This window comes from Nanorana parkeri, unplaced genomic scaffold, assembly GCF_000935625.1.
Source record: "Nanorana parkeri isolate BGI_ZX_2015 unplaced genomic scaffold, ASM93562v1 scaffold2509, whole genome shotgun sequence".
In the NCBI taxonomy this organism is placed as follows: domain Eukaryota; kingdom Metazoa; phylum Chordata; class Amphibia; order Anura; family Dicroglossidae; genus Nanorana; species Nanorana parkeri.
This window is the reverse complement of record NW_017308777.1, coordinates 81,449-105,804: the sequence shown is the minus strand read 5'-3', so window position 1 is coordinate 105,804 and position 24,356 is coordinate 81,449. Positions and strand designations below refer to the sequence as shown.

The window sequence follows — 24,356 nt, the reverse complement described above, 5'->3', positions numbered from 1 at the left end:
TATTATGTTCAAGTTATGTTTTACTTATAAATTTTCTGTGTCTTTTCGTTTCTCAGGAAAACCGTCCAGTTCCTGAACCTCGCCCAGATGGTAAGTTTCCTTTTAATTAAGACAATTGCATTCTCCTAATTTATTCATTCAGCTTTATTGCAACAACTGTGATTGTGTTTAAAGTTTGCCTATAAAGTATATCTACAGAAGGGCCATCAATGATGCAACCAAAATAGCTAATAGAAGTACTGTTGGTCATCTTTGGGAATGTCATCTAGAACAGGCAACAGGAATTCCTTTGGTTTGTCCTCTTTATAGACTGATGCTAAGCAACTCAAAACAATAAAGAAAACAATTGTTGCTGTAAAGTTCTAATGAAATCAAGTTAAAATTGTGGCTTTTGAGGTTGTCAATTTCTGGTGGTAAAATGTATTTTTTAGAAATGTTCAGATACCAGTGCCGATACTTGCCATTTTTACGAGAACTACCAGGGTTGCAGCTGGGACCTGTCTCTCGCGCTCCACCACTGTCCTGAAATCATTAGTTTTGGTTTAGAAAAACTGTCACATGACAATAAAAAAAAAATGTATCAGTACTTGTATCTGTGAGTACTTGGACAAGTATCAGTACTTGTATTGGTGCATCCCTTATATATATTTATATATATATAAAATCATACATTAAAACAGGGATGCACAAATCCCAGGAGCTCCGTATGCTCCTTTAGAAATTACAGCTGCCTCCTAACTTTTTAGTTTTTCTCTCGTCTAGTCTTGGAGCTGGAAAAGCATCTGTATATGTACTTGTGCCGAGTGCGGGACTTGATATCTGTACATCCCTAGTATTTTTAGGTGCATACATATAGTGATAAACTTTACTCATTAATTCTTTGATTCTCAAATGTAGTATTTGTTAACTTGATATTAGGGATGCACCGATATATTGGCCGCCGAAACATATCAGACGAAAATAGCAGTAAATGCATCCATTCTTTCTCTCCTCCCCGCTTGACGCTGCTCTGTGTCCTAGTGGGGAGGAAAGAAACTCACAGGCAGCCGAGCCCTGAGGGTGGAGGAGAACCCTGGTAGTGTCCGGCGTCTCTCCTCCCTGCACCGCTCAGCCTATTGTGACAGCTGTCAGGAAGGAGAGCAAGTACAAACACTTACAGGATTATTCACAAAAGGGTGAAGAGTTTGGAGGAGGCAGGAGAAGTGAATAATCTAGGACAACATAGCTGAACTGGAAAGTGTGATGAATTGGGAGATTTTTTTCAAATCAGCTATTTTGGCCTAGAATGTTCACTTCTCCTGCCTTCTCCAAACTGAATAACACTGTCAGTAATCGCTGAGTGTTTGTAAATATTTAAGGACATAGTATGTTGACTCTATCCTCAATTATGAATGAATAGGAAGTGATCTACATCACCTCCTGTTCATTCTTGATTGTGGATATAGTAAACATACTCTGTTCTCATGTTATGAATGAACAGGAACACTCATAGAGAGGATCCCTGTTCAATTATAACAGGGGCTGCAGAAAAAGAGATTGAGGACTCTGTGTCTCTGCCAGTCTGTAACACCAGTCCACACCAGTGCATTTTTGGTGCGATTACATGTGAAGCATGCAGCTACTCAAAAGAACTTGGATTGTGCAATGATTTTTTATTGTGCAATTTCCATATAAGTGTTGAAAGATGTTATTAAAATATAGTTTAATGCATGTATGTTGCAAAAGATGAATACATCCCAGCTACGCAATATTAGCAAACAAAATTCCTGCACAATATTGTGTTTTGATCAAAAAAATGTCGCTTTACAGTTTGCACTGAAGACTTTTTTTAGATTTCAGAATCTGACTGGAAAGCGGAAGACCACTATCGGAAAAAATGTTGCATTTTGAAAACTGCATGTGTTTAATACAGTGGACCCACATTTGTCCTCTGTGATTAAGTCGTGAGTCTGTGCAATTAATTAGGGATGTTCCGATACCGGTATTTTGGTACCGAGTACGAGTACCGATAAAAAATTTTCGGTACTCGCCGATAGCAATTACCGAGTAACGGAAGTCCCATTCAGGAAGCCAGGTGGCGTGCAATGACTCGCCACCTGGCTTCCTGATTAGCCGGGAAGCCTGGCAGCGTGTAATGTACAGGACGCCAGAAGATGGGTCCTGGGAGAGGTGTATATTTCCCTTTGTTCGGGTTGTGGTCCCTTTAAGGGACAGAAATGGGTTAACACCTGCTGCAGGAAGTGTGTTCAAAAGGATAGGAGGCTAGAGACAGAGAGAGGGAGAGAGAAGCCCTGATGAATGTTTGCAGACAAGGCTGTGGAGCAGATGAAAGTACTGGTGCTGTGAAGCAGCCGAACTTTCTGGGAGCCTGTGGGCTGAGAGAGAAACTCTAAAGTTAAGAGTGTGATAACCTTGTGGACTAAAACCCACCAAGCCGGTGAGGCTGTTATTATTTTTATGTGCTGAAGGAAGCAAACGATACAGTTTATTATTTCTATGCTGAAGGAAGCAATCTTTTAAGTTGTTTTGCTGCACTGAAGGAAATTACTGTTTATTGTTGCTGCTGTGGAAATGAAATGCAGTTTGTCTGATAAAGCTTGTGTCCTGCGGTCCAGCTAATTCCCCAAACATCACAGTAAAGACTCGCCACCCGGCTTCCCGATTAACAAGAAAGTCCCCTCTTACCTTAGTATGTGCAGCCTGTCACCCCCGGGGCCTCTCCAGCGAGAACGCGGCCTTCCTCCGGTACCCAGCCGGAGCCGTCTGGCCGGCCATGTGATGACGAGGGAGCAGGAAGCCAGCTTCCCGGCCAATCAGAAAGCAGGGCGACACGTCATTACACGGCGCACGGCTTCCTGATTGGCTGGCCAGATGGCTCCGGCTGGGTACCGGAGGAAGGCCGCGTTCTCGCTGGAGAGGCCCCGGGGGTGATAGGCTGCACATACTAAGGTAAGGTAACCTTACCTCACGAGGCCAGTTCCCTGATTGGCCAGCTTCCCGACCAATCAAGAACCCGGGCAGCGCGTCATTACACGCTGCCTGGCTTCCTGATTGGCCGGGAAGTCGGCTTCATGCTCTCTCATCACAAGTGACGAGAGAGCATGGAGCCGCTTCCCGGCCAATCGGGAAACCGGATAGCTTGTAATGACGCACTGCCCGGCTTCCTGATACCGGAAGTACTCGTGCTAGGCATCGGAGCATTTGGGCGAGTACGAGTACTCGCCCAAATACTCGGAATCGGCACCGATATCGATACTAGTATCGGTATCGGTGCATCCCTACAATTAATGCACTGTACTAGTGCGAACAGGCCCCCCAAAACACTGACAGACGCACAAAACCACAAACACTGTCTCACACACTCAGACATTCTCACACACATACACTCCAAAAAATTTTGAAATGTTTTTTCCTTTTTTCAAGATCCACCCAGTCTCCCTACGTTACGAGAACTGAAGTGGATACTCAGCCTGGGGTCCAGTGTGGGCTGCTGTGCTGTGACGGAGCTCCATCCATATGTGAATTGCTTGTTCAGTTCCCTTGTGTGCCCTGTAGTGGTGCCGGGAGCCAGAATGTGATGTCTCTCTCGGTCCAGGCACCTCTGCAGGGCACGTGAGGGAGCTGTAAGCAATATATGTATGGATGGAGCTCCCTCGCAGCCATACCCCAGCCCACCTCAAGCTGACACTCGGCACCGGACAGCATATTTAGAATTGCTGCTCAGTGCAAGAACTGAAAGTGCGGAGCTAGGAGGAGGCTGAGGAGCATCTCACCTAGTGCAGTGATAGGCACATGTGGTAAATGTGGGGTTGCGACTCACCAGTTGAGGCTCCAAGGGCTCAATATATGCAGAGGATAGTGTTCAGAATTTGAATTCCTTTTATATCACACTTTTTAAATTTTTTTCAGAATTACATACAGGCCAAGCTGTCTTGAAAATGTGACTGAGTTAGAGCTTGGGACAATCTATAAAATTGCCAGGGGTGCTTACAACACGTTTGTATTCATTTAAAAAAAAATCAGTTTCTGTAACTGTCCAAGCACCCTGGCAATGTTATAGATTGTCAAATAACTACAATCTGTTTTTGTCACTTTTTGCCAGACAGCTTGGTTTCCACAAAGCCCCAAAAAGCATGTAATTTTACCAGAGGCTTTCTCACACCGAAAGCATTGCGTTCCAGAGTGGGCCTCACAAAACTTCCCCCTGCGTTCTGGGGTGGGAGGGGGCATGGCAGTGCATTGAATTAAATGGCACCGCTTCCACCCCCCCAACCACCGGCCTGTAGTGTGATCGGATGCATGGCAAGCCCTATTTTTTCTTTTTTGAGTGCAGTGGAACGGAACGCAGGCAAAGTTTTGCCAAGCGCAATAGGATATCAATATTTTCTCGCACCACAGTTACAAATTAACTGTCGTAACACAGTCACACCTGCACAGCAGTGACTGGGGAGACCCCTAGCCTTGAATTGAAAACGCTGATAAGACAGTGTGGCCAACAGAAGCTTTAATATAACCGGAGTGCAGATAATTTTTGACTCGCCCTCGTATATTGCCCAGCAAAGTATTTCTTTATATTTTTGACCAAGCACTTATTACAGTCATGTTTCTGAACTGCTGGCTCCAACTCTCTCAGCTCAGCAGAAATGTAAACATTGCTTTGGCCCATAAAAACATTGGTTTACCATCTGGCTAGTGGTAGTTTATAAAAAATCCTTTAGAGATACTTTAGACATACTGACATACATAATGAATGGGGCACATAATGAAATGATGCTTTTGTTTTCATGATAAGCCTTTACAGAAATGGTATACTGAATATTTAATAAAGTCTATGGCCTAGTTAATTTATTCATTACGATGAACAATGTCGAAGGCAGCAAGCTATATACCGCCTTGTATGATAGATTGTACAAAATACAGCAGAATATACACATTGTAGAGAAGTCACCATTTATATTTTTCACCAGTTATATCATTTTACAGAGGTGCTGCTGAAAATGCACTCAGTGGGAATTTGTGGTTCAGATGTACATTACTGGCAGCATGGGCGTATTGGAGATTTCATTGTGAAAAAACCCATGGTTCTTGGACATGAAGCTTCAGGGACAGTGGTGAAAGTAGGATCTGCAGTTACTCATCTCAAGCCAGGTAAGCAGTCATCAATTTCATTTAGTTTTTTTTTTTTTAAATCCTTCAGGCCAGGGGTCTCAACCTCAATGCACTTTGGGGCCACTGGACACATTTTCTTCTCCCCATAGGGGCCACTTGCCAATTTTATTTTAATCATAGAGGACCAACAGATTCACACATTCACTCACACACAGAAATACGCACACACCCCCACACACTGATACACACACACCCATATACCCGCTGCCAGAAATACACATACAATAAGGCTCTATTCACACCTGTATGTTTAGGTGCAATTCGGGAACTCCTGCAGCAGGAATTCCTAATCTGGTGTTTACAAGCAGCAACTGTCACCCATTCAAGTTAATGCTCAGGTGACAGCTGCTGTATGCAAACGCCTGCACACCGCATGTAATCGCATGTGATATGATTACATGTGGTTAGGAATCAATGACTATCCCTGGATGCACGATCAATGCGTCCAGCGAGAGTGATGGATTCTAACCGCATGTATCTCCCCCTCTTCCCCCCTGTCCCCCACAAATAAAATAAGTTAGCCCCGTCACCTGCACATTTCCTGGTGGTTCAGTGGTTGATTAGAAAGGCCTGCACCTTTGGCTGGTGCAGACCTTACTAATCCTTCCCTTTGGCTGGAGCTCAGCTGTCAGAGCTCCAGCCGAAAGGAGCTAGTGAGTGCCAGTGCTGACAGGAGCAGCTATGCGATCTGCATCTGACAGAGATGCAGAACATGTAGATGTTCGCACAAGTCAGGTACGGCGTGCCTGACTTGTTAATCGGCTGCGAGTCGAATGATACCGGTTCGCAGGTCGGTACTTTGAGACCCCTGCTTTAGGCAATATTAGGCAAGTTACACTGATGTGTGCTAAGGGTCATATCAGACAGGCAAAACTGTTGCAGCTAAAAAAAATCATTCACCTTATTTTTTTTGCTATTAGAAATTAGTGAATCATAGTACATGTAAGGTCTGTGTCCCTGTGATTCCTGTAATTTTCTAACTCAGTCACTGAGCAACTGACTTTTTAAAAAATTGCCAGCTACTGATGTTATGATCAGTGGTGAGATCTTTGTGCTGAGCAATTCTGGATTCAGTGAGAGATAGAGAACCCATGAGGTATTCTGACTGTTTTAGTAATGCTGATGGTGGTTATTGTTTGCACTTTCAAGAAAGTGTTCCTAGTGTAATATTGCCATAGTATTACTAGCATTGGAAGGATTAAAGTATATCTAAACTCCAAAACAAAAATGTAATATATTGCAGGTTACAGACACTAGATGTGGTGGTTGCATTCATTTTCATTTTACAGGCCAAGTACACTTTTTGGAAGTACAGAAAAATACATGTTGTACTTGCCAGAAATGCGGTGCTCTTTTCATTTAATGCTGTCCCTCTATAGAGTGAGTGAGCAGCCACTACATCTATGGACTAATAAGCTAAAATATATTACATTTTTGTTTTTGAGTTTAGTTACTCTTTAAAAGCTAGTGGCACCTATAGACATAAGATGATTTATGTCCAGATCAACAATCATATGTGTGTATGTTCTCACCAACCCATGCCATTCTTAAGAGAAAGAAAACATAATTGGCTGGGTTGCACTTTCCTAGCTAATCAGTGTTTTATTTCCCCTATAATAAGCTGGTGCTAACCGTGTTTGCTCATCCTTCCTTCTCCATATCCATGAAAAATAACAATGCAGACTTAAAAAACATCTTTGTTACCAAAGCTATTTTTCCAAGCTATTTTTCATGGTAGGGATGTTCTCTGCATTTCCGAATGCCATCTCATGGCTGTAGGTAGCTAGAGTATACCCATCTGAGTGGGCATGGCATGTCAATGCATGCACTGTCTATATATCTTCTTCTGGAGCTTCAGCTACAGCACTGCCCAGTTCTTTTTTGATAGTAGCTTGACTTCCCCAGTCCCAGCGTTAATGGCTGCTTTAGAGGAAATGGATTCAAGTACGCTGCTGGCTTCAGAACTTTGCCAGCCAGTGATTAGGGTAATATATGTAAATGAATGGTGTTTTACGTGATATTTCTTGAATTATACAGAATTAATTGTCAAATGTTGGCTTACACTTTGCAGGTGATCGAGTTGCTATTGAACCAGGAGTTCCAAGAGAAACAGATGAATTCTGCAAAACCGGTCGCTATAACTTGTCCCCCAATATTTTTTTCTGTGCTACACCACCCGATGATGGAAACTTGTGTAGATACTACACACACAATGCACACTTCTGCTATAAGTAAGCCAATTTGTCAGGTTTGCTATTAGCGTTCTTGATTTCTCTTTTTCAAAGTCATTTTCCAGGTTACAATGAATCATGCATGTATTCTATGTTTACAGCACACACTCTATAGTTAGTTCAATATTTGTTCTTTTTGTTATTTTTTAACTAACCACTCCTGCGTCCCAACCTCTTTAGTTACAGATGAAACATCCATGATCATATCTACCAATGTAAACTATCACTGATCATTTCACTGATCACTTTATGAATACTTCTGTTATTTCTTTTATAGGCTACTTTCAGATTTTTTACCTTTGTGGCATTGCACAAAGACACCTCCTGATGGTTAAACATGTACCATATAGTGTTTGTTTAACAGATTAGCTACATACACCAAACATATACTCTGCATAACACCAAATTTTAGGCTACCCCTACCCCTTAAAATTGCTTGTCCCAGTACCAGAGGTTTGATAGTCGAGAGGATCCACAGATCTCATAACACAGGTCTAAGCTGGTTAAAAAGTTACAGAAGGAATTTTTGATGGACTTGGATTGCTGCTAAGAGACTTTAGTATTTATGTGTGTGTATATAGTTACCTTTTGGTTGTTTTTAGTGTTCCAGTACATTCAACAAATTATGGAAATAGGTCTGGTTTAGCAATCTCTGTATGTAAGAATGGCCAACTCACTCCAAATGTTGCTTCTCATGCAGGATTTACACAGTATGTATGTGTATGAGCCCTCTAAAAGCATAGCATTTGTGTTAATATGGTACACACATTATTTAAAGAATGATTCTTTTTTCTGCAGACTTCCTGATAATGTAACATTTGAAGAAGGAGCTCTGATAGAACCTCTCTCTGTCGGGATCCATGCTTGTCGAAGAGCTGGGGTTACACTTGGAAGCCAGGTCTTTATATGTGGTGCAGGTATAACTTAATCACTTGACTACTTGGCTGTATTTCCCTCTTTATTACCAGGTCGTTTCTCAGTGTTTTAAGTGCTGTGATAGTTTGACTGACAATTACTTGGTCATACAACCTTTTTTCTGAGACAGAGTTTTCTTCTGGAGATATTTAAAGACCACTGGGTTTTTATTTTTTACTATATAAAGGTAAAAACACAAAGATAGGATTGCCTTATATTTCTTTACCTTTTAAAAATGTTCCCACAGTCATTGGTTGTGAGTGGCACTTTAAAGCCCCCACCCTCACCTTCAAACTGCTGCAGTCCTCCTTCCTGCCTGTTGTTACAAACTTATCCTTTTGTATTTATTGCAATTATCTATTTATTGCATTTATAAAGTTTGCATGGTAGAAAAAAATCTAGGCTCGGTTCCCATTTCAACAGTGTTAGACTTCCTGTATGTAAATAATGCAACTGCATACAAAATTGTGCTCTTGACTTGTTCTCATTATATTTCACAGTAAATCATTTTTCAGATTGATTATTTTCATTGTTGTAAGCCTGTGCTACATAAAACCTAACAGGGTTGATTTGCAAAAAGTTGAGCAAAAATTATGTATCTGCCCATAGCAAAGTTTCATTTTATTTTTTGTATGCTGTATGAATGTAGTTGATATAGGCAACTGCTTTTTTTTTTCTAAGTTTTTTTTTTCTTTAGTTTTCTAAGTTATACATTTACGAGTTAATCTGTAAAAACAGTGGCATTATAATATTTTAATGCAAGTATCCAATGTTGTGTCTCAGGACCTATTGGGCTGGTTTCACTAATTGTTGCGAAGATGATGGGGGCTTCACAAACGGTGATAAGTGGTAAGAAAAGATACAAATAATTCTAATTACATTGGAATTAATAAATCTTATGATTGTATTCTTATTTTTGTTTGTATGGCAAAGTGTGTGCATCCCTTTGCCTCTTGATGGAAATCTACATTTTATCAAAAATGTATGCGAGGAGAAATCAGCAAAAGACATGGTTATAGGAATAAATATGTTTTTAATTACAATTACAATGTAAACAATACAGGGTCTTCTGTCAATGAAAACCTGCCCAAATAAGCTTACAGATAAATACGTGAGAAGGATTTGGTTGTTGTAGTTGTAGGTAGCAGTATAGTGATGGGGAAAACAGAGAACATTAGGTAGTTATAGCAAGATGTCAGCCTAGTAAGCCTAATTTATTATTTGAAAACAACAAGGAAGATGCTAATATTCCCAAGACAAGATAGCATTTTAACATGCGCAAATATTTTTGTGCAAGAAAAGGGACACTTGATATCTTAGTTGAAGAAAGAAGTTGGGGAAATTAAACAAATATACACCGATCAGCCATAACATTATGATCACCCGCCTAATATTGAGTATGTCCTGTTTGCCACCGAAACAGTCCTGACCCATCGAGGCAGGGGCTCCACTTGACCTCTGAAAGTATGCTGTGGTATCTGGCACCAAGCCGTCATTAGCAGATCCTTTAAGCCCTTTGTGACGGGAGACGTACACTGTACGTCCCGTCACGAAGTGCCTATGTGACTGGCCCCGTACAATGTACGGGACCAGTTATTTGCTGCTCTGCAAGGCTGGTAACCGCTGAGAATCATTGGTTACCATTCATTAATGGATGGGTCAGTATTGAGGCATCCATTAATGATAGAGTTAACCTTTTTCAGACACCCAATCCCCTTCAGGAATCGGGTGTCTGAGAGTGAGAGCAGAGCTGCATTTGCAGCTCATGCCGGCACTCTGACAGCTGGTTTGGATCTGGGAATCCCAATCGTGTACCGCCTTTTAAAAAAAAAATTATTGTCAAGAATAGAAACATAATGTATCTATTCCTGAAAGAATGTTTCAGTTTTCTAAAAGTTGTTGTAACAATCAGAAAACCTTTAGTGACAGCTGATCCTGAAATGTTGCAGGATTAGTGTCACTAAGGTTATTATTGGCTGTTCTGAAGTTTGAAGCAGCCTAATAATAACCAAAAATGAATTGATTCATTTATCAAGCAATAATAGTGAGATTAACTCACAATGACTGCTTGATATGATTAAATAAATAAAATAAAAATTTTAAAAACATAAAAATAAAAAAAAAGTGTAAAAAAAAAAGTGTATAAATAAATGTAACAAATAAAAATTATATATTTGTATACTATAATTTATATAAAAATGTGTTTGATTTGATTTGTTTTTCACCCTAAGGGGTTATTTTTTTTTTTTTTAAACCCCCTCATGACAGTGATGTTCAAAATATGTCGCTGTCACTAAGTATGACACTTAGTGACAGTGACATTGTATGCCAGGTGACCACTTTTAGCTTTAACTTTTAGAGAAAAAAGATAAAAATGTTAGGTTTTAGTTGTATGCCGAGAAGTACAGAAAACTTTCTAAAATCCTAGGAATGTGTGGTTTTTCCAAATACAGGACAAATAAATGTATTTATTGCATTTTTTTAGCTGTGCTATTTTTGTAAAAAATACCACAAATCAAAACGGGGGAAAAAGTTTTTTCCTCCTTTTTATGTATTTTATTTGTTTTAAGTGAGGCGTTATGCACACACATATGTGATATAATTATATAGCCCTATCTGTCCTCTAAAAAACAATATATAATATATGTGGGTGCACTTTGTAAGAAAGTATATTACTGACGTGGAAATATCGCACAGCAGTAATGTCAAAAGTGATTCATTCATTTACAAACAGAAACTAAAAACATGCTCAGTCATGAAGGGGTTAAGTCCTGTAAGTTGTGAGGTGGGGCCTACATGGATTGGACTTATTTTTCTAGTACATCCCACAGATGCTTGATTGAATTGAGATCTGGAGAATTTGGAGGTCAAGTCCACACCTCAAACTCGTTGTTGTGTTCCTCAAACTGTTCTTGAACCATTTTTGCAGTGTGCCAGTTTGCATTTTCCTGCTAAATGAGGCCACTGCCATCAGGGAATACCGTTTCCATGAAGGGCTATACTTAGTCAGCAACATTGTTGAGGTAGGTGGTAAATGTCAAAGTAACATCCACGTGAATGGCAGGACCCAAGGTTTTCCAGCAGAACATTGTCCAAAACATTGCACTGTCTCTGCCGGCTTGCCTTCTTCCCATAGTGCACCCTGATACCATCTATTCCCCTGGTAAGAGACACACATGCACCCGGCCATCCACATGATGTAAAAGGAAACGCGATTCATCAGACCAGGCCACCTTCTTCTATTGCTCCGTGGTCCAGTTTTGATGCTCATGTGTCCATTGTAGGCACTTTCGGTGTTGGACATGGTTGAGCATGGGCACCATGACTGGTCTGCGGCTATGCAGCAATATTCGCAACAAGCTGCGATGCCCTGTGTTTTCAGACACCTTTCTTTAGAAACCAATATTATCTTTTTCAGCAATTTGAGCTATAGCAACTCTTCTGTTGGATTTGACAACACGGGCCGGCCTTCGCTCCCCATGTGCATCCATGAGCCTTGGCTGCCCATAACCCTGTTGCTGGTTCACCAGTTTTCCTTCCTTGGACCTTTTTTGGGAGGTCCTGACCACTGTAGACCAGGAACATCCCACAAGTGCTGCAGTTTTGGAGTTGCTCTGACCCAGTCGTCTAGCCATCACAATTTGGCCCTTGGTCAGAGTTTCTCAAATCCTTAAACTTGCCCATTTTTTCTTCTTCCAACATATCAACTTCAGGGACAAAATGTGCACTTGCTGCCTAATATATCCCACTACCACTCACTGATCTGTGTAATCAGGGATCTTGAGGAGTTGGGTAGACTAGAATGCTGTTAATAGGATCAGATTTAAATGGAGGAACCTCTTATCCATGTTGCATTTTAAGCAGCAGGAGTATATAGCAGATCAATGCAAACTGATATGAGAGATAAGAGCAGGCATATGAATCTCCCGAAAAGGAGTAGCAGTCATCTATCATCACTCCACAACTGAAAGAGTCAGTTTAGCCTCTCATTTACACCTTACGTACCACATTTGGAACAAGTGGCTCTAGCCCTTATTTCCTGCATGACCTTTGAGGGACAACAGCTCTTCAGGTCTACTCTGAATGCTACAGGTGGCAACAGTCTGGGAAGGCTCATCCCTCGCTAGAGATTTAGAAAAGTCCTTTTTGTTACTCCACACCCACAAACTCCAAGTCCAAACCCAAGCCACCCGGATGGTTTGGAGCTATAGTTCTGCCAAATCCAACTAAAAAATCTTCAGCATAACATCAGCCTGGGGGAAATGTTTTAATAGTTCATGATAAATAATAACTTAGAGGTAGATTAACCCCTTCAGTCCATTTTGTGGGTATTTTCTTTTGGGAAGGTTGACACCATAAGTTAACACACCGGGTGACACCAACCTTAGCGACACCTCAGTTTCAGCCCCGTCCTTATTTTTCCATACCCAACCATCCTGTACATCACAGACTAGTAGATGCCCAGGCAAACCTAGAGGTTCTTCTTCTTGATCACTGTCTCATTGCCTCAGTACTTGTGGAATCATGATTTCAGGGGTTTTACTCTACCAGTTCACGGTTCACAAACCCAAAGGGGGCAGCTGCCCTGTCTTGGATCTAGATGCTCTGAATATTTTAATTCAAGCTTAGAAGTTCTGTATGAAATGCGCCAAGCCTGTCATTGCCTCCCTTCAGCAGGGAAACGTCTTGGTTTGTGTGGACATTAGGACATCTACCTACTAGAAGCCTCACCATGGCAAATGAGGCAGAGAGGATGTCTGCCCTTTATATCCCAGGTGTGGTCAGTTGGCAGGCAGACTTCCTTACCTGGCAACAACTGGACCTGGGGGAGTAGTCCCTACACCTGGATGTGTTCCAGTACATGTGTCACAGATAGATATGGTAGATGTGGACCTTCTGGCCTCCAGCTTTAACCACAGACTGGATAAGTTTGTCTATATTTATATGGATACTCTTGGGCTTTTTTGGCATCAAGCTACTGTTTCCTGGTCTTCCATTCACACATTTTTTTAAAGATATACCAGGTGGATGTTCAGGACTCATCTGATGCCAACTATGGGCATAAGGTATTTCAGGAAGTTCTTTGAGCTACAAGCAATCCTCAGTTTCCTGTCGTTTACATTATAAATGTGAACTTTGCCTTTCACACTTTCTTTTAAACCCATATTTTATGATCTAATAAATACATGATTACAGTATTGTGTCAAATGTTACAGCCCAGGCTGTAGCATTATTGCTTTCCACTGAAGTCAGAACAACCTATTTGCATAACAATGTGGAAAATCAGTCTGAATCATTTCGTATTAGTCATGTCCATACACGTACAGTTGTGTTATTCTGTATAATTCTGTTATTCACAAATAAATATTTTGGTGCACAAATCCATTTCCTCATTGAGTAAATATAATATAATCTGCATAGTTGTAAAAAAAAAACTTTTTCGAAGTATTGCTGTTTACATTTTAATAGATACTTTTGTGTATCTATTAACCACTTGCTGACAGCGGTGTTTAGATCTCCTTCCTGGCCAGGCCATTTTTCAGTATTCAGCGCTGCAGTACTTTGACATTTATTCCGTCACACAATGCTGTACTAAAATTATTATTTTTTTAGATTTTTTTTGGGACAGATAGAGCTTTCTTTTGGTGGTATTTAATAACCACTGTTTATTTTTTATTTTTTATCATATAACAAAAAAAGTACTGAAAATAAAAAAAATTAAAATAAAGTTTTCCCTTTGTTATGTTAGGAAACATTTAATTTTACCCAATTTTTTTGTAAAATATAAAAGACAGGGCCACGTCGGGTAAATAGTCACCAAATGTGAAGCCTTAAAATTGTGCGCGCCCGCAAAATCGCAATAAACTAACTTACCCAAAATTGGTCATAGGCGACGCTTTAAAAGATTTTACCGCTCATCAGTTTAGTGTTATCGGTGATTGATGGCCCTAGAATTATTGCTCTCACTCCGACGTTCGCGGCCATATGTAACATGTGCTGCGTAATTGGGGCAATCGTCGTTTTTGTGTGTAGGCGCGCCTTACGCATTTTTGCCCATCTATGTGGGGGTGGAGGACTTTACAATAAATAGTGTTTTTTTTTTGTGTGTGTAAATTTTATTTATTTTGTGATCAATTGTTTTTTTTTTTTACACTTAACTTTATTGTTATCATATAGGGGAATACGAATCCCCCTATGTGATTTCAAATTACAGTGACAGGTCCCCTTTATGGAAACATCTGGGGTCTCACCTGGGGACCCCCCAGAGAAGCTGATGAAGCACAGATCTGCTTAATCAGCTTCTCTCCGGTTTCTGAACCGGAGAGTGACAGAGGAATGCGGAAGTGATGTAGTAAACATCACTTCCTGCATTCAGAGACCGGGGAGGAGAGCGGAGGGAGATTGTGTACTGAACTCCCTCCGTACATGGAGCCACGCTGCCGGTCTCGGATCGGACGCTCAGGGACAGCGGTGGAAGGGACGGTGAGGTGAGGAGAGGTAAGGAGGGGGAATGGATATGCAGCATACAAGCGAGCGGGCGTCTTTACAGACGCGGTACCGCTTGTATGTAAACGGCCATCGCTGGCTGTTTGAAATTCTAGCAGTTTACCGCTCGTTTGTGCCCGGCCACGAAGGACGTCTAAAGACGCCCACCCGCAGGCAACAAAACTGATTCCAGGTTTTTATGAGCATCTTCAGTTATCTGTCCTTCTAAAAAGACTTAAGACTGAAATTTGAGGATTGTGTTTCTCTCATTAACTTTATTAACATACAGTAGAGAAGCTCGGGTTGTAATCCTTTAACCCCTCACAGCCTCTCCTAACATTACAAAGAAGGAAAAACAAGTAGAAATGTTACCTTTAAGAGCTCAAGAAATCTGTGAGCCATAATCATCACAATTATGACAAATCACGGCTTGAATTATCTTGCTTTGCATGTAATGAGTCTATCTCATATATTAGTTTCACCTTTTAAGTTGCATTAGTGAAATAAATGAACTTTGCACGATATTCTAATTATTCGAGTTTCACCTGTATTTTGCTGCGAAAGTGGAAATAAACTTTAAAGTGACATTAAACCCTCAGATTTTTTAACATAAAACAATACTGTAATGTGTACCTTACTGTAATGCATGGTAGTTTCCCTTCTCGTTGCTGCTCTTGCTTTTTAAATCCTCATGTCTTCTCATGCTTGGGGAGAATTTCCCTTTTCAGCTCAGGTCCTCTTCCTGTAGTGCTGGCTCAGGTTACAAACCTATACAAACCTATACACAGACACCGTGTATCCATTCCTGAGACAAGGCAGTCTTCTGCAAAACAGAAGTTCTGCAGAGCATGAGAACAGATACAGATTTAAAAGGAAGAGCAGCAAAGAGAAGGGAAACAACCATGGATTACAGTAAGGCACACATTACAGTATTGTTTTATGTTAAAAAATCTGAGGGTTTAATGTCACTTTAAGGGAAATATTTCTGTAGTCAGTATAAGAAATCTGACCTTGAGTACCGGTAGTAAATTATTGCAGTTGTTTTTTTTTTCTGGCCAGATGGAAAGTATGCTGGGTAACCTTTGTATTATTTTGTTTATTGCTCTGCTTATGTGTCTGTCCCTTTTTTTTGGCTAGTTTTGAATTGATCAGAGCAGCTGTCATTGTTGCTTGTTAGATTTGGATACTTATTTTAATTACTTATTTTAATTATCCTTCTTTTGACTAGTAAGATGGGTCAACTGGTACTTCAACTGTGTGTTTAACTGTTTGTTTACACATTTACTTAAAAGTTTATTTTCCATTAGATTTATCTCCATCACGGCTGGAAAAAGCCAAAGAAGTAGGAGCAGATTTTCTCCTTCAAATCACTAATGAGACTCCTGAACAAATAGCTCGCAAAGTGGAAGAATTGCTTGGGTGTATGCCAGAGATCACCATAGAGTGTACTGGGGCTGAATCTTGCATTCAGACAGGAATTTATGTAAGTAAATCACACGCTTAATTATGTAATTCAGTGCAGTTGTTTTCAGGAACAGAGTTAGAACTTTTTCTGCGCTTTGAACTTTAATTCAATACTTTAGATGCTCCGTTTTGAACCATTCTAGGTAAGTTTTTATTGTGTTTAATTAAATGATTAAAACAAGGATGGCAGGCCCCAAGCAAAATGTCTCTTTGGCAAATGCAACTCAGTGCCTGTTCACACGACGTCCGTTTTGTGTGCTGACCAGATCCGTACGCTCCTGCACTCAAAATGCATCCCAATGTATCCCTATGTGTTTTATGGGCTACAGTTCTCACGTGCGCAGTCCGTTCAGCTTACGACAGAAAAATTAAAGTCTCTAACATTAAAATGTCTTCTGCAGTTCCACTTCTTCCATTTAAAGTATATATACAACCTAACTAGATGACAGCTAAAGAAGAACTATGAGGTGAGTTCTTTTCACTCACCTCATAGTTCTAGCCGACCTGTGACAATGAGACTGTCACTGGTCGGCTGAGTAGATCGGGAAGGGAGCGAACACATACCGGCGTTCGCTCACTTCTCGATCCTGTCACGGCCCTCTGCCGTGACAGGGAAGGGACTGGATTCCCCCCGCTCCGATCCTTCATCGCTGACTGGCGGAACGGATGGGGGAGGGGGTGGGTATAGCTGGCTCTGCCTCTAGATAGGCAGAGCCAGCTGTCACTCACGCAGCTGGGCGGATCCAGACATAATTGTCGGGATCTGCTTCAGCTGCGGCGTCTCAGTATACCGCGAGTTGTAGTTTGTGTCCTCCCGTCACCCTAAGGAGAACTATGGGGAAAAGCCCTAACCCCATAGTTCTCCTTTAAGAGAATTTGCCCAATAGTCACCCTTTATTCACTGGGCATCTCTTGCCTAGTTCATAAAGCACATTTTCCTGTACATTTGCCCAACATTGCCAGGTGAAACATACATTCACTGACATTCATTGGCATCTGCTGCTGCGTGTGGCAATTAAGCCCTCCTTGACCACACCCTCTCTTGGGCACCGTGGTTGCCGAAGAGCCCAATGCCAATGAGCATCAAGCTCTGTTGCTTTGGGAGGTGTACCCCTGGTTTTTAGGAACCCCTCTAAAAGCCCCCTCACTGCTGAAGGACATGTTGGCTAGTATTAACATGGCAGGGGACCATATGCTTTATCTTTGCCATAGGGTAATCAGCTGACATTTCTGAAGTTGTCTAGAAGGGGTAGGAGACCTTATAAAATAAAAAATAACACATATAACTAGAGGTGTACGAAAAGGAAAAAAAAATGCAGTCCCAATTTGCAAATTTTTTTTTCTAACCTTTTCAATTGTTTTCAAATATTTTATTTTTATTTATTTTCTTATAAACTTTTAATTTTTTTATATTTTATTTGTATTTATATTTATTAAGTATTTTTATTTTTGTTACTTTACTGTCGGGGGCTCTGGGGAAATATTAGGGGTCTTAACAGATCCCCGATATTCCCCTTTTAAAATAGAAAAAGAGATTGAGAACACAGAGTCCGCAATCTCTTTTTCTGCACCCCTGTTATAACAGAAGAGGAATCCTCTATACTGAGTGTTCCTGTTCATTCATAACTTGTGGAGATAGTATGTTTGCCATGTCCACAATCATGAATAAACAAGAAGTGATGTACAGCACTTCCCATTTATTCATAATAGGGGACACAGTAAGCATACCATGTCCTCAATTATTTACAAACACTCAGTGATCACTGATTGCTCAGTGTTTGTACCCATCTCTCCATCCTGAATGGCTGTCACAGGAGGCTAATCGTTCGGTGCGGGGAGGAGAGCTTGATCTCCTCTGACAGCTGACTCCTCCCTGTACAGCTGGCCCAGCCTCCAGTGACAGCTGTCTCTGCCCCCACCGCTCTCCTGCACAGGTTTGATTGTGTACCAGGGCTGATTTTCACTTACAGTCCAGCCCTGATTGTACGTCTAGTCTTAATATTTTTTGCACAATCAATATTGAGCCAGTGTTCCTAAGACATTAGAATAAACATGACATATCACCTTCTTGTGTTAATATGTTATCATATGATGCTTGGTTATCACTGCTTTTGGGTCAGACTGCTGGTTCATCCAAAGAACATACACCTTTGCCAGTTAAACAGTGACTAATACAAGTGTAATGCATAATCAAATAGATTGAAACGAGGCACATGATAAATCTCTTTTAACTAATTAATTCAGCAAAGTAGATAATGATGACTTTGGTTTACTATTTACTAGAACTTTATACCTCTTAATAAGAATATGTCTAACTATAAGGTTGTGTTGAGGTTTCAACTAAGGTCACTTCAATGCCTTTCATGTATTTCTCCAAGCAGAATGTATTTGTGGATAACTTTTAAAGTTCTGTTGTCTTGTGACCTATAAAGCCATAGAAACTGAGCTTTTTTTAACACTTTCTTTCAAATAAAAATGCCTGAAATGTTTGGAACTGTTGTAGAAAACTGAGCCACAGGTTCTTCTTAAGAAATGCATAATGGTTTACAATGGTATTTTATAGTTACTATTCATATCAATATCATCTATGATTCAGAGTTCAGTTGAAAATGTAAGTTCAAAAGTAAAAAATTAGTATATAGGATACATATATCGTTTTTATTGGTTCAGAATCTCCATAAAGCAGTACTTCCCTTAAAGTTTAGGTGGCTGAAGAGAACAGCAGCTGCCTACATAATAAACAATCAGAATAGCTCACCTCTCAAATCTCCTGCACCACCACTGGTGGTCTTCACAGAATAGTTGGTGGCTATTAAGAGCTGAGGCAAGACATAGGGCAGAAAATATATTTGAAACCAATACATTTTGCATTCACAGATATTTTCAGTCATCAAACCCTCTTTGTCCAATAAGGTCTATAACAGTGTTTATGCTTGTACACTTTCTTAGGGACCACATCTCTAGCTCTGCTCACACATGCATTCACTAAAGATACCTTTAAAGTTCTGTTCGGTTGTCTTGGGACCTATAAAGCCATAGAAACTGAGCTTTTTTAACACTTTCTTTCAAATAAAAATGCCTGAAATTCTTGGAATTGTTGTAGAAAACTGAGCCACAGGTTCTTCTTTAGAAATGCATAATGGTTTACAATGGTATTTATAGTTACTATTCATAGTAAAATCATCTATGATTCAGAGTTCATTTGAAAATGTAAGTTAAAAAGTTAAAAATTAGTATATAGGATAAATATATAGTTTTTATTGGTTCAGAATCTCCATAAAGCAGTACTTCTCTTAAAGTTTAGGTGGCTGAAGAGAACAGCAGCTGCCTACATAATAAACAATCAGAATAGCTCACCTCTCAAATCTCCTGCGCCACCACTGGTGGTCTTCACAGAATAGTTGGTGGCTATGAAGAGCTGAGGCAAGACATAGGACAGAAAATATATTTGAAACAAATACATTTTGCATTCACAGATATTTTCAGTCATCAAACCCTCTTTGTCCAATAAGGTCTACAACAGTGTTTATGCTTATACACTTTCTTAGGGACCACATCTCTAGTTCTGCTCACACATGCATTCACTAAAGCTGGCCATACACTGATCTATTTTTTTTGTTCAACCCGCGGGCTGAACAAAAAAATAGACCTGATTCCTCCATCAACACTAACAGCATATCATTCGAGGAATCCCGCAGTTTACATTGTATTCTGACAGGTGCCGCCGGCCTCTGTCAGACTACCCAACCAGAGCGGGCAGCTCATTGGTTGCCTGCTCTGATCGATTGAAGATTTTGTGATCTGTTTCTTTGATCATCTGATCGAGTGATGCCGATCGAAACGGTGCAGACAACGGCACACACTGTGCGAATTTTGTCCAGTTCCTCAAAAACCGGCCGAATTTGGAACAGTGTATGGGCACCTTTTAGATGCTCCCCAGATCACACTGCCTGCCAATGGCTCCAGCTAAGTAAATACTGTCAAATGGGAAATGGCATTCTTGTTTGTTTTTTTGGAATGCTGATATTTACTATAAAACTCCACGCTAAACTGAATGATGTTTGGGCCCCCAACACATCAAATGTAAATCTCTCTCTTACTTTGGTAATCAATAACTGAAATGTTACTGCAGTCCTTGGGATAAAAAAAAGAAAGGCAAATTAAACTAATATTTGCTAAAATCTTTGGTTTAGAATTAACACAAAACCATTGTTTCCTGCAGGCACTTTTTAAATTGTGGGTCATTATTAGTCAACATATTTTGTGAGTGGGCAATACATTTTTACATTATTTTAATGGAAATGGTCTTGTCAGGTCTAATGGAAAGGTAGGTCCTGTAGCGTGAAAAGTATTTTTAGATGGGGAAATCCTTAATGGCCCTGTGCATGGGTGCTTGGTATGCCCTTTTCTCTATATCCCTCTTTGTCTCTTGTGTGTGTTTTCTAAGGATATCATGGCTATTATCTAGCTCCTGACTAAGGCCCCGTTCACATTGAGCGATTTATCGCGCGATTTTTGTAGCGATATCGCTCATATTTCCGCACTATATCGCTCTATGTCTCTTCACCAATACAATTCAATGTAGCTGTTCACATCTCGTCGCTCAATGTCGCTCAATATTGCTCAATATCGCTTGTAGCTCGTCGCTGGTAGCTTGTCGCTTCTACATGACCCTTTTTTAGAGCGATTTTGAGCGATATTGCTCCTGATTGCATACAGCCCAATAGGAAGATGTCGCGCGACACGTCGCTCAATGTCGCTCAAAGTCGCGCGATTTGCATGTCGCTCAGTGTGAATGGGGTCTAAAAGTTTGAAAGTACTTTTGTACCTAATTGGTTCACCTTTTAAGAGTTTATAATGATGTCCCTGCCAATTACTGGACAATTATGGACACCGGCACTCCAATAGCAGATAGAATAACGTCTATTTATTGACGCCCGTGCAAAAACCTGCTTATTGCAGCGTTTCGAGGTCAAGCAGGATCCTCTTTATCAGGCAGAACTGCATCCCCTTCATCAGGCAGAACATGCTTATTGCAACATTTCGGGGTCACGCAGGATCCCCTTCATCAGGCAGAACTGCACCCCCTTCATCAGACAGAACATGCTTATTGCAACGTTTCGGGGTCACACAGGATCCCCTTCATCAGGCAGAACTGCCTGATGAAGGGGATCCTGCGTGGCACCGAAACGTTGCAATAAGCATGTTTTTGCACGGATGTCATTAAATAGACGTTACTCTATCTTCTATTGGAGTGCCGGTGTCCATAATTGTCTGTACTATTTTGACGGTGGCCATCCGTCGACTACCGATGCACCCAACTTATTACAATGGATGAGCGATCAGGAGTGCAATGGGTACATGGACTGTGCCAATTACTGGAGTCACACTAGTTGTGACACTAATGCAAATAAAATTGTCAAACAGAAATGTAACACACTACTTATTCATATCTTTCTTTTTCATGTCTTTCTGTCTTCTGTTTTGGTAAGGTGTGTGCAGAATGAACATTCAACATACTTCTGGAAGTTTGACAAACTAAACATTACCTCATTAGTCTGCTAGTGGCAGTCTCACTTTATTTGTTTTTTAAGAGCTAGTACATGTGGGTGCTGGATGCACTTTGTGGATTCTGGCTGCGTTTCACTTGGTCCTACAACAACCAGTGTTCATGAAAGGGCCTGCAGTGACTACACACTGCAATCAACATTCATGACCACACACTGCAGTCCAAAGCGAAACACACACTTGTGTTTTAATACACCACTTTAGGACCAGTGTAAGGGGGGAGGCTCTTGTAGTTTTGTGTTATTGGAAATGTTTGTGCTTTTTGCACAGTACACCCTCCTGCACTTTGGTAAACACTCTTAATTAGAATGTAAAACATTCTGGTGTGTTTCATTGCTGTAGTCCATACTGTGCATGTGCTTTTCAAAGACATTTTATTACATTGGGAATCCTGTACTTAGGATGCAATCTCTCCGCTGCCCTTACAATTCATTTACATTTTCAGAAACAAAGTGTGGACATTTCCCATGGAAGGACTGTGTTGGGCTGTTATGCCACACACAGGTTTCCACTTTGATTTACCACTTAGTTGTTTGAGGTCAGATAAGCTTTTTTCCCCTGAGCGTCCATTCACATGGAGCTGCACTGGCGGTTGTTTTCAGCACGACACAAGGCAATTTGCATTGTCATGGAGGTGCCCATTCACACCACCATGTTGTGGTAGGAATGCGGTGGTGTGCGCTGAAAAAAAGTAGGGCATGCTGTACTTTTTTTCAGTGCAGCGGGATGCGACACAACCACCTCCCTCCCCGCTGTGCCTGTAGAACTGAATTAAATATCACTTGTGACATTTCAGAAAAGGACCTAAAAAAAACAAAAACAAAACAGTGCAATGTGCCGGGGTCAGTGCTTTGCATTGTGCCGGGGCACCGCACAGCAAAGGTTGTGCAGTTAGCCCAGTGTCTGGCATGAATGAACCCTAAATGTAGAGCAACTGTATTCTGAACGTGGAAACCCCTTTAAAGCAGACATAGTCAGAGATAGTTAATTTTTTCTGTGTATGTAATGTTAAAGCAGAAATTAACAGCAGAATACTTTTTCCCCAACAAACTTGCATTCTGTAAGTCACTTACACTTTCATCCTTTCTTCTCTAAACATGCTGCAGCAGGTTTATTACCCTTTGCTATCCACATTCTCTGCATCAGGAGATGCTGCAGTGAGGAATTTGCAAAACTGAGTGACATAAGCAATCACTCCACCAGCATCAAAGAGATGGCCTCAAGAGACTGCCCAAGCTACAGTATTAGAAACTATAACAGGAGAAAGCTTGGAGCACGGTGCCAGAGTCTGACAAAGGGAAAAGCAGGATAGTCTTCCTGACTTGCAAATGTGTTCTCCCTTTCTGCATTATCAGGGTTCCTTATAGACTCCTGGTGACTGAGTGGCCAGTCATTTACTTTCCTATTGGTTGCCATAATAGCTTCTAGACAAAAACTGAAAATTCCACAGCTAATTTATTTGCTGAATGATATGCATGAATATGACCTAAAACTGTAGTTTGGATTTTGCTCACACCATAGTGTTAATTGTATAATTTCCAGTTTTACATGATAGGTCAACATAATAAACATGAGAAAAAAACTATTTATATAACTTTTTTCCTCAAAGGCAACACGCTCTGGTGGGACTTTAATTCTTGTTGGTTTGGGGCCTGCAATGGTCAATGTTCCAATTGTAAATGCAGCAGTGCGAGAGGTTGATATCAGAGGGATATTCCGATATTGCAATACGTAAGTAAATTAAATAAGGCCTGAAAGTTTTACCAACATGTTATGTGTGGCTTGGTTATCAGATGGAATTGTTTAAACTGGCTATTTCTCTCTTGCAGGTGGCCAATGGCTATCTCTATGTTGGCTTCTAAAAGAGTGAATGTGGCTCCATTGGTTACACATCGCTTTACTTTAGAGAAGGCTCTGGATGCATTTGAAACTACAAAGAGAGGTGTAGGAGTTAAAGTAATGCTGAAATGTGACAAAGATGACCAGAGCCCTTAAACTGTGGTTCATATTCATTGGCAATGTCTAATATCTTCTCTAATATTGTTAATGATTCTAAGTTTACTAGTAACTTCTGTAATTCAAGGCAATATAATTGACCTTCCTTTGCTGCTCCTTTTGCATTTAGGAAGTCCCTTTGAGTGTTTATTGATGAACATTACCTAAATAAAGTACTTTTTGCCTGTGTTTACCATTTTATTAATTAAGTGACACATGAATGTTTAGTAGACAATAAAAGAAATAACATTAAAGGACAACTATGAGGTGAGTGAAAATCACTCAACCTCATAGTTCAAGCCAACGTGTGACAATGAAACTGTCACACGTCGACTCAATAGATCGGGAAGTGAGCGAACGCATACCGTCGCTCGCTCACTTCTCGATCCTGTCCCTGCAGAGAGTCGTGACTGTCACAAAGTCTTCCTGATGCTGTAAACATGTATTCTCCATGCTCTCTTTCCTGCCATTCAACCTAGAGGTAGCTCCATACCACTGCTGTTCCCATCTTTGAAGCTCCATGTGAAC

The 24,356-nt window shown here is 40.7% G+C and overlaps 1 protein-coding gene across 1 annotated transcript in view; it reads left to right on the top strand.

Annotated features, from left to right (window-relative positions):
* The window catches only part of SORD (sorbitol dehydrogenase), a 30,222-nt gene extending 6,355 nt beyond the window's left edge, over positions 1 to 23,867 (top strand). Inside the window, exons 2-9 of the mRNA XM_018573734.1 lie at positions 57 to 90; positions 4,984 to 5,148; positions 7,241 to 7,400; positions 8,199 to 8,317; positions 9,099 to 9,164; positions 16,109 to 16,284; positions 23,443 to 23,564; positions 23,663 to 23,867. Of these exons, the coding sequence (XP_018429236.1) occupies positions 57 to 90; positions 4,984 to 5,148; positions 7,241 to 7,400; positions 8,199 to 8,317; positions 9,099 to 9,164; positions 16,109 to 16,284; positions 23,443 to 23,564; positions 23,663 to 23,828 (1,008 nt within the window). The 3' untranslated portion in view covers positions 23,829 to 23,867. The remainder of the gene's footprint in view (positions 1 to 56; positions 91 to 4,983; positions 5,149 to 7,240; positions 7,401 to 8,198; positions 8,318 to 9,098; positions 9,165 to 16,108; positions 16,285 to 23,442; positions 23,565 to 23,662) is intronic.
* The last annotated feature ends 489 nt before the right edge of the window (positions 23,868 to 24,356 follow it).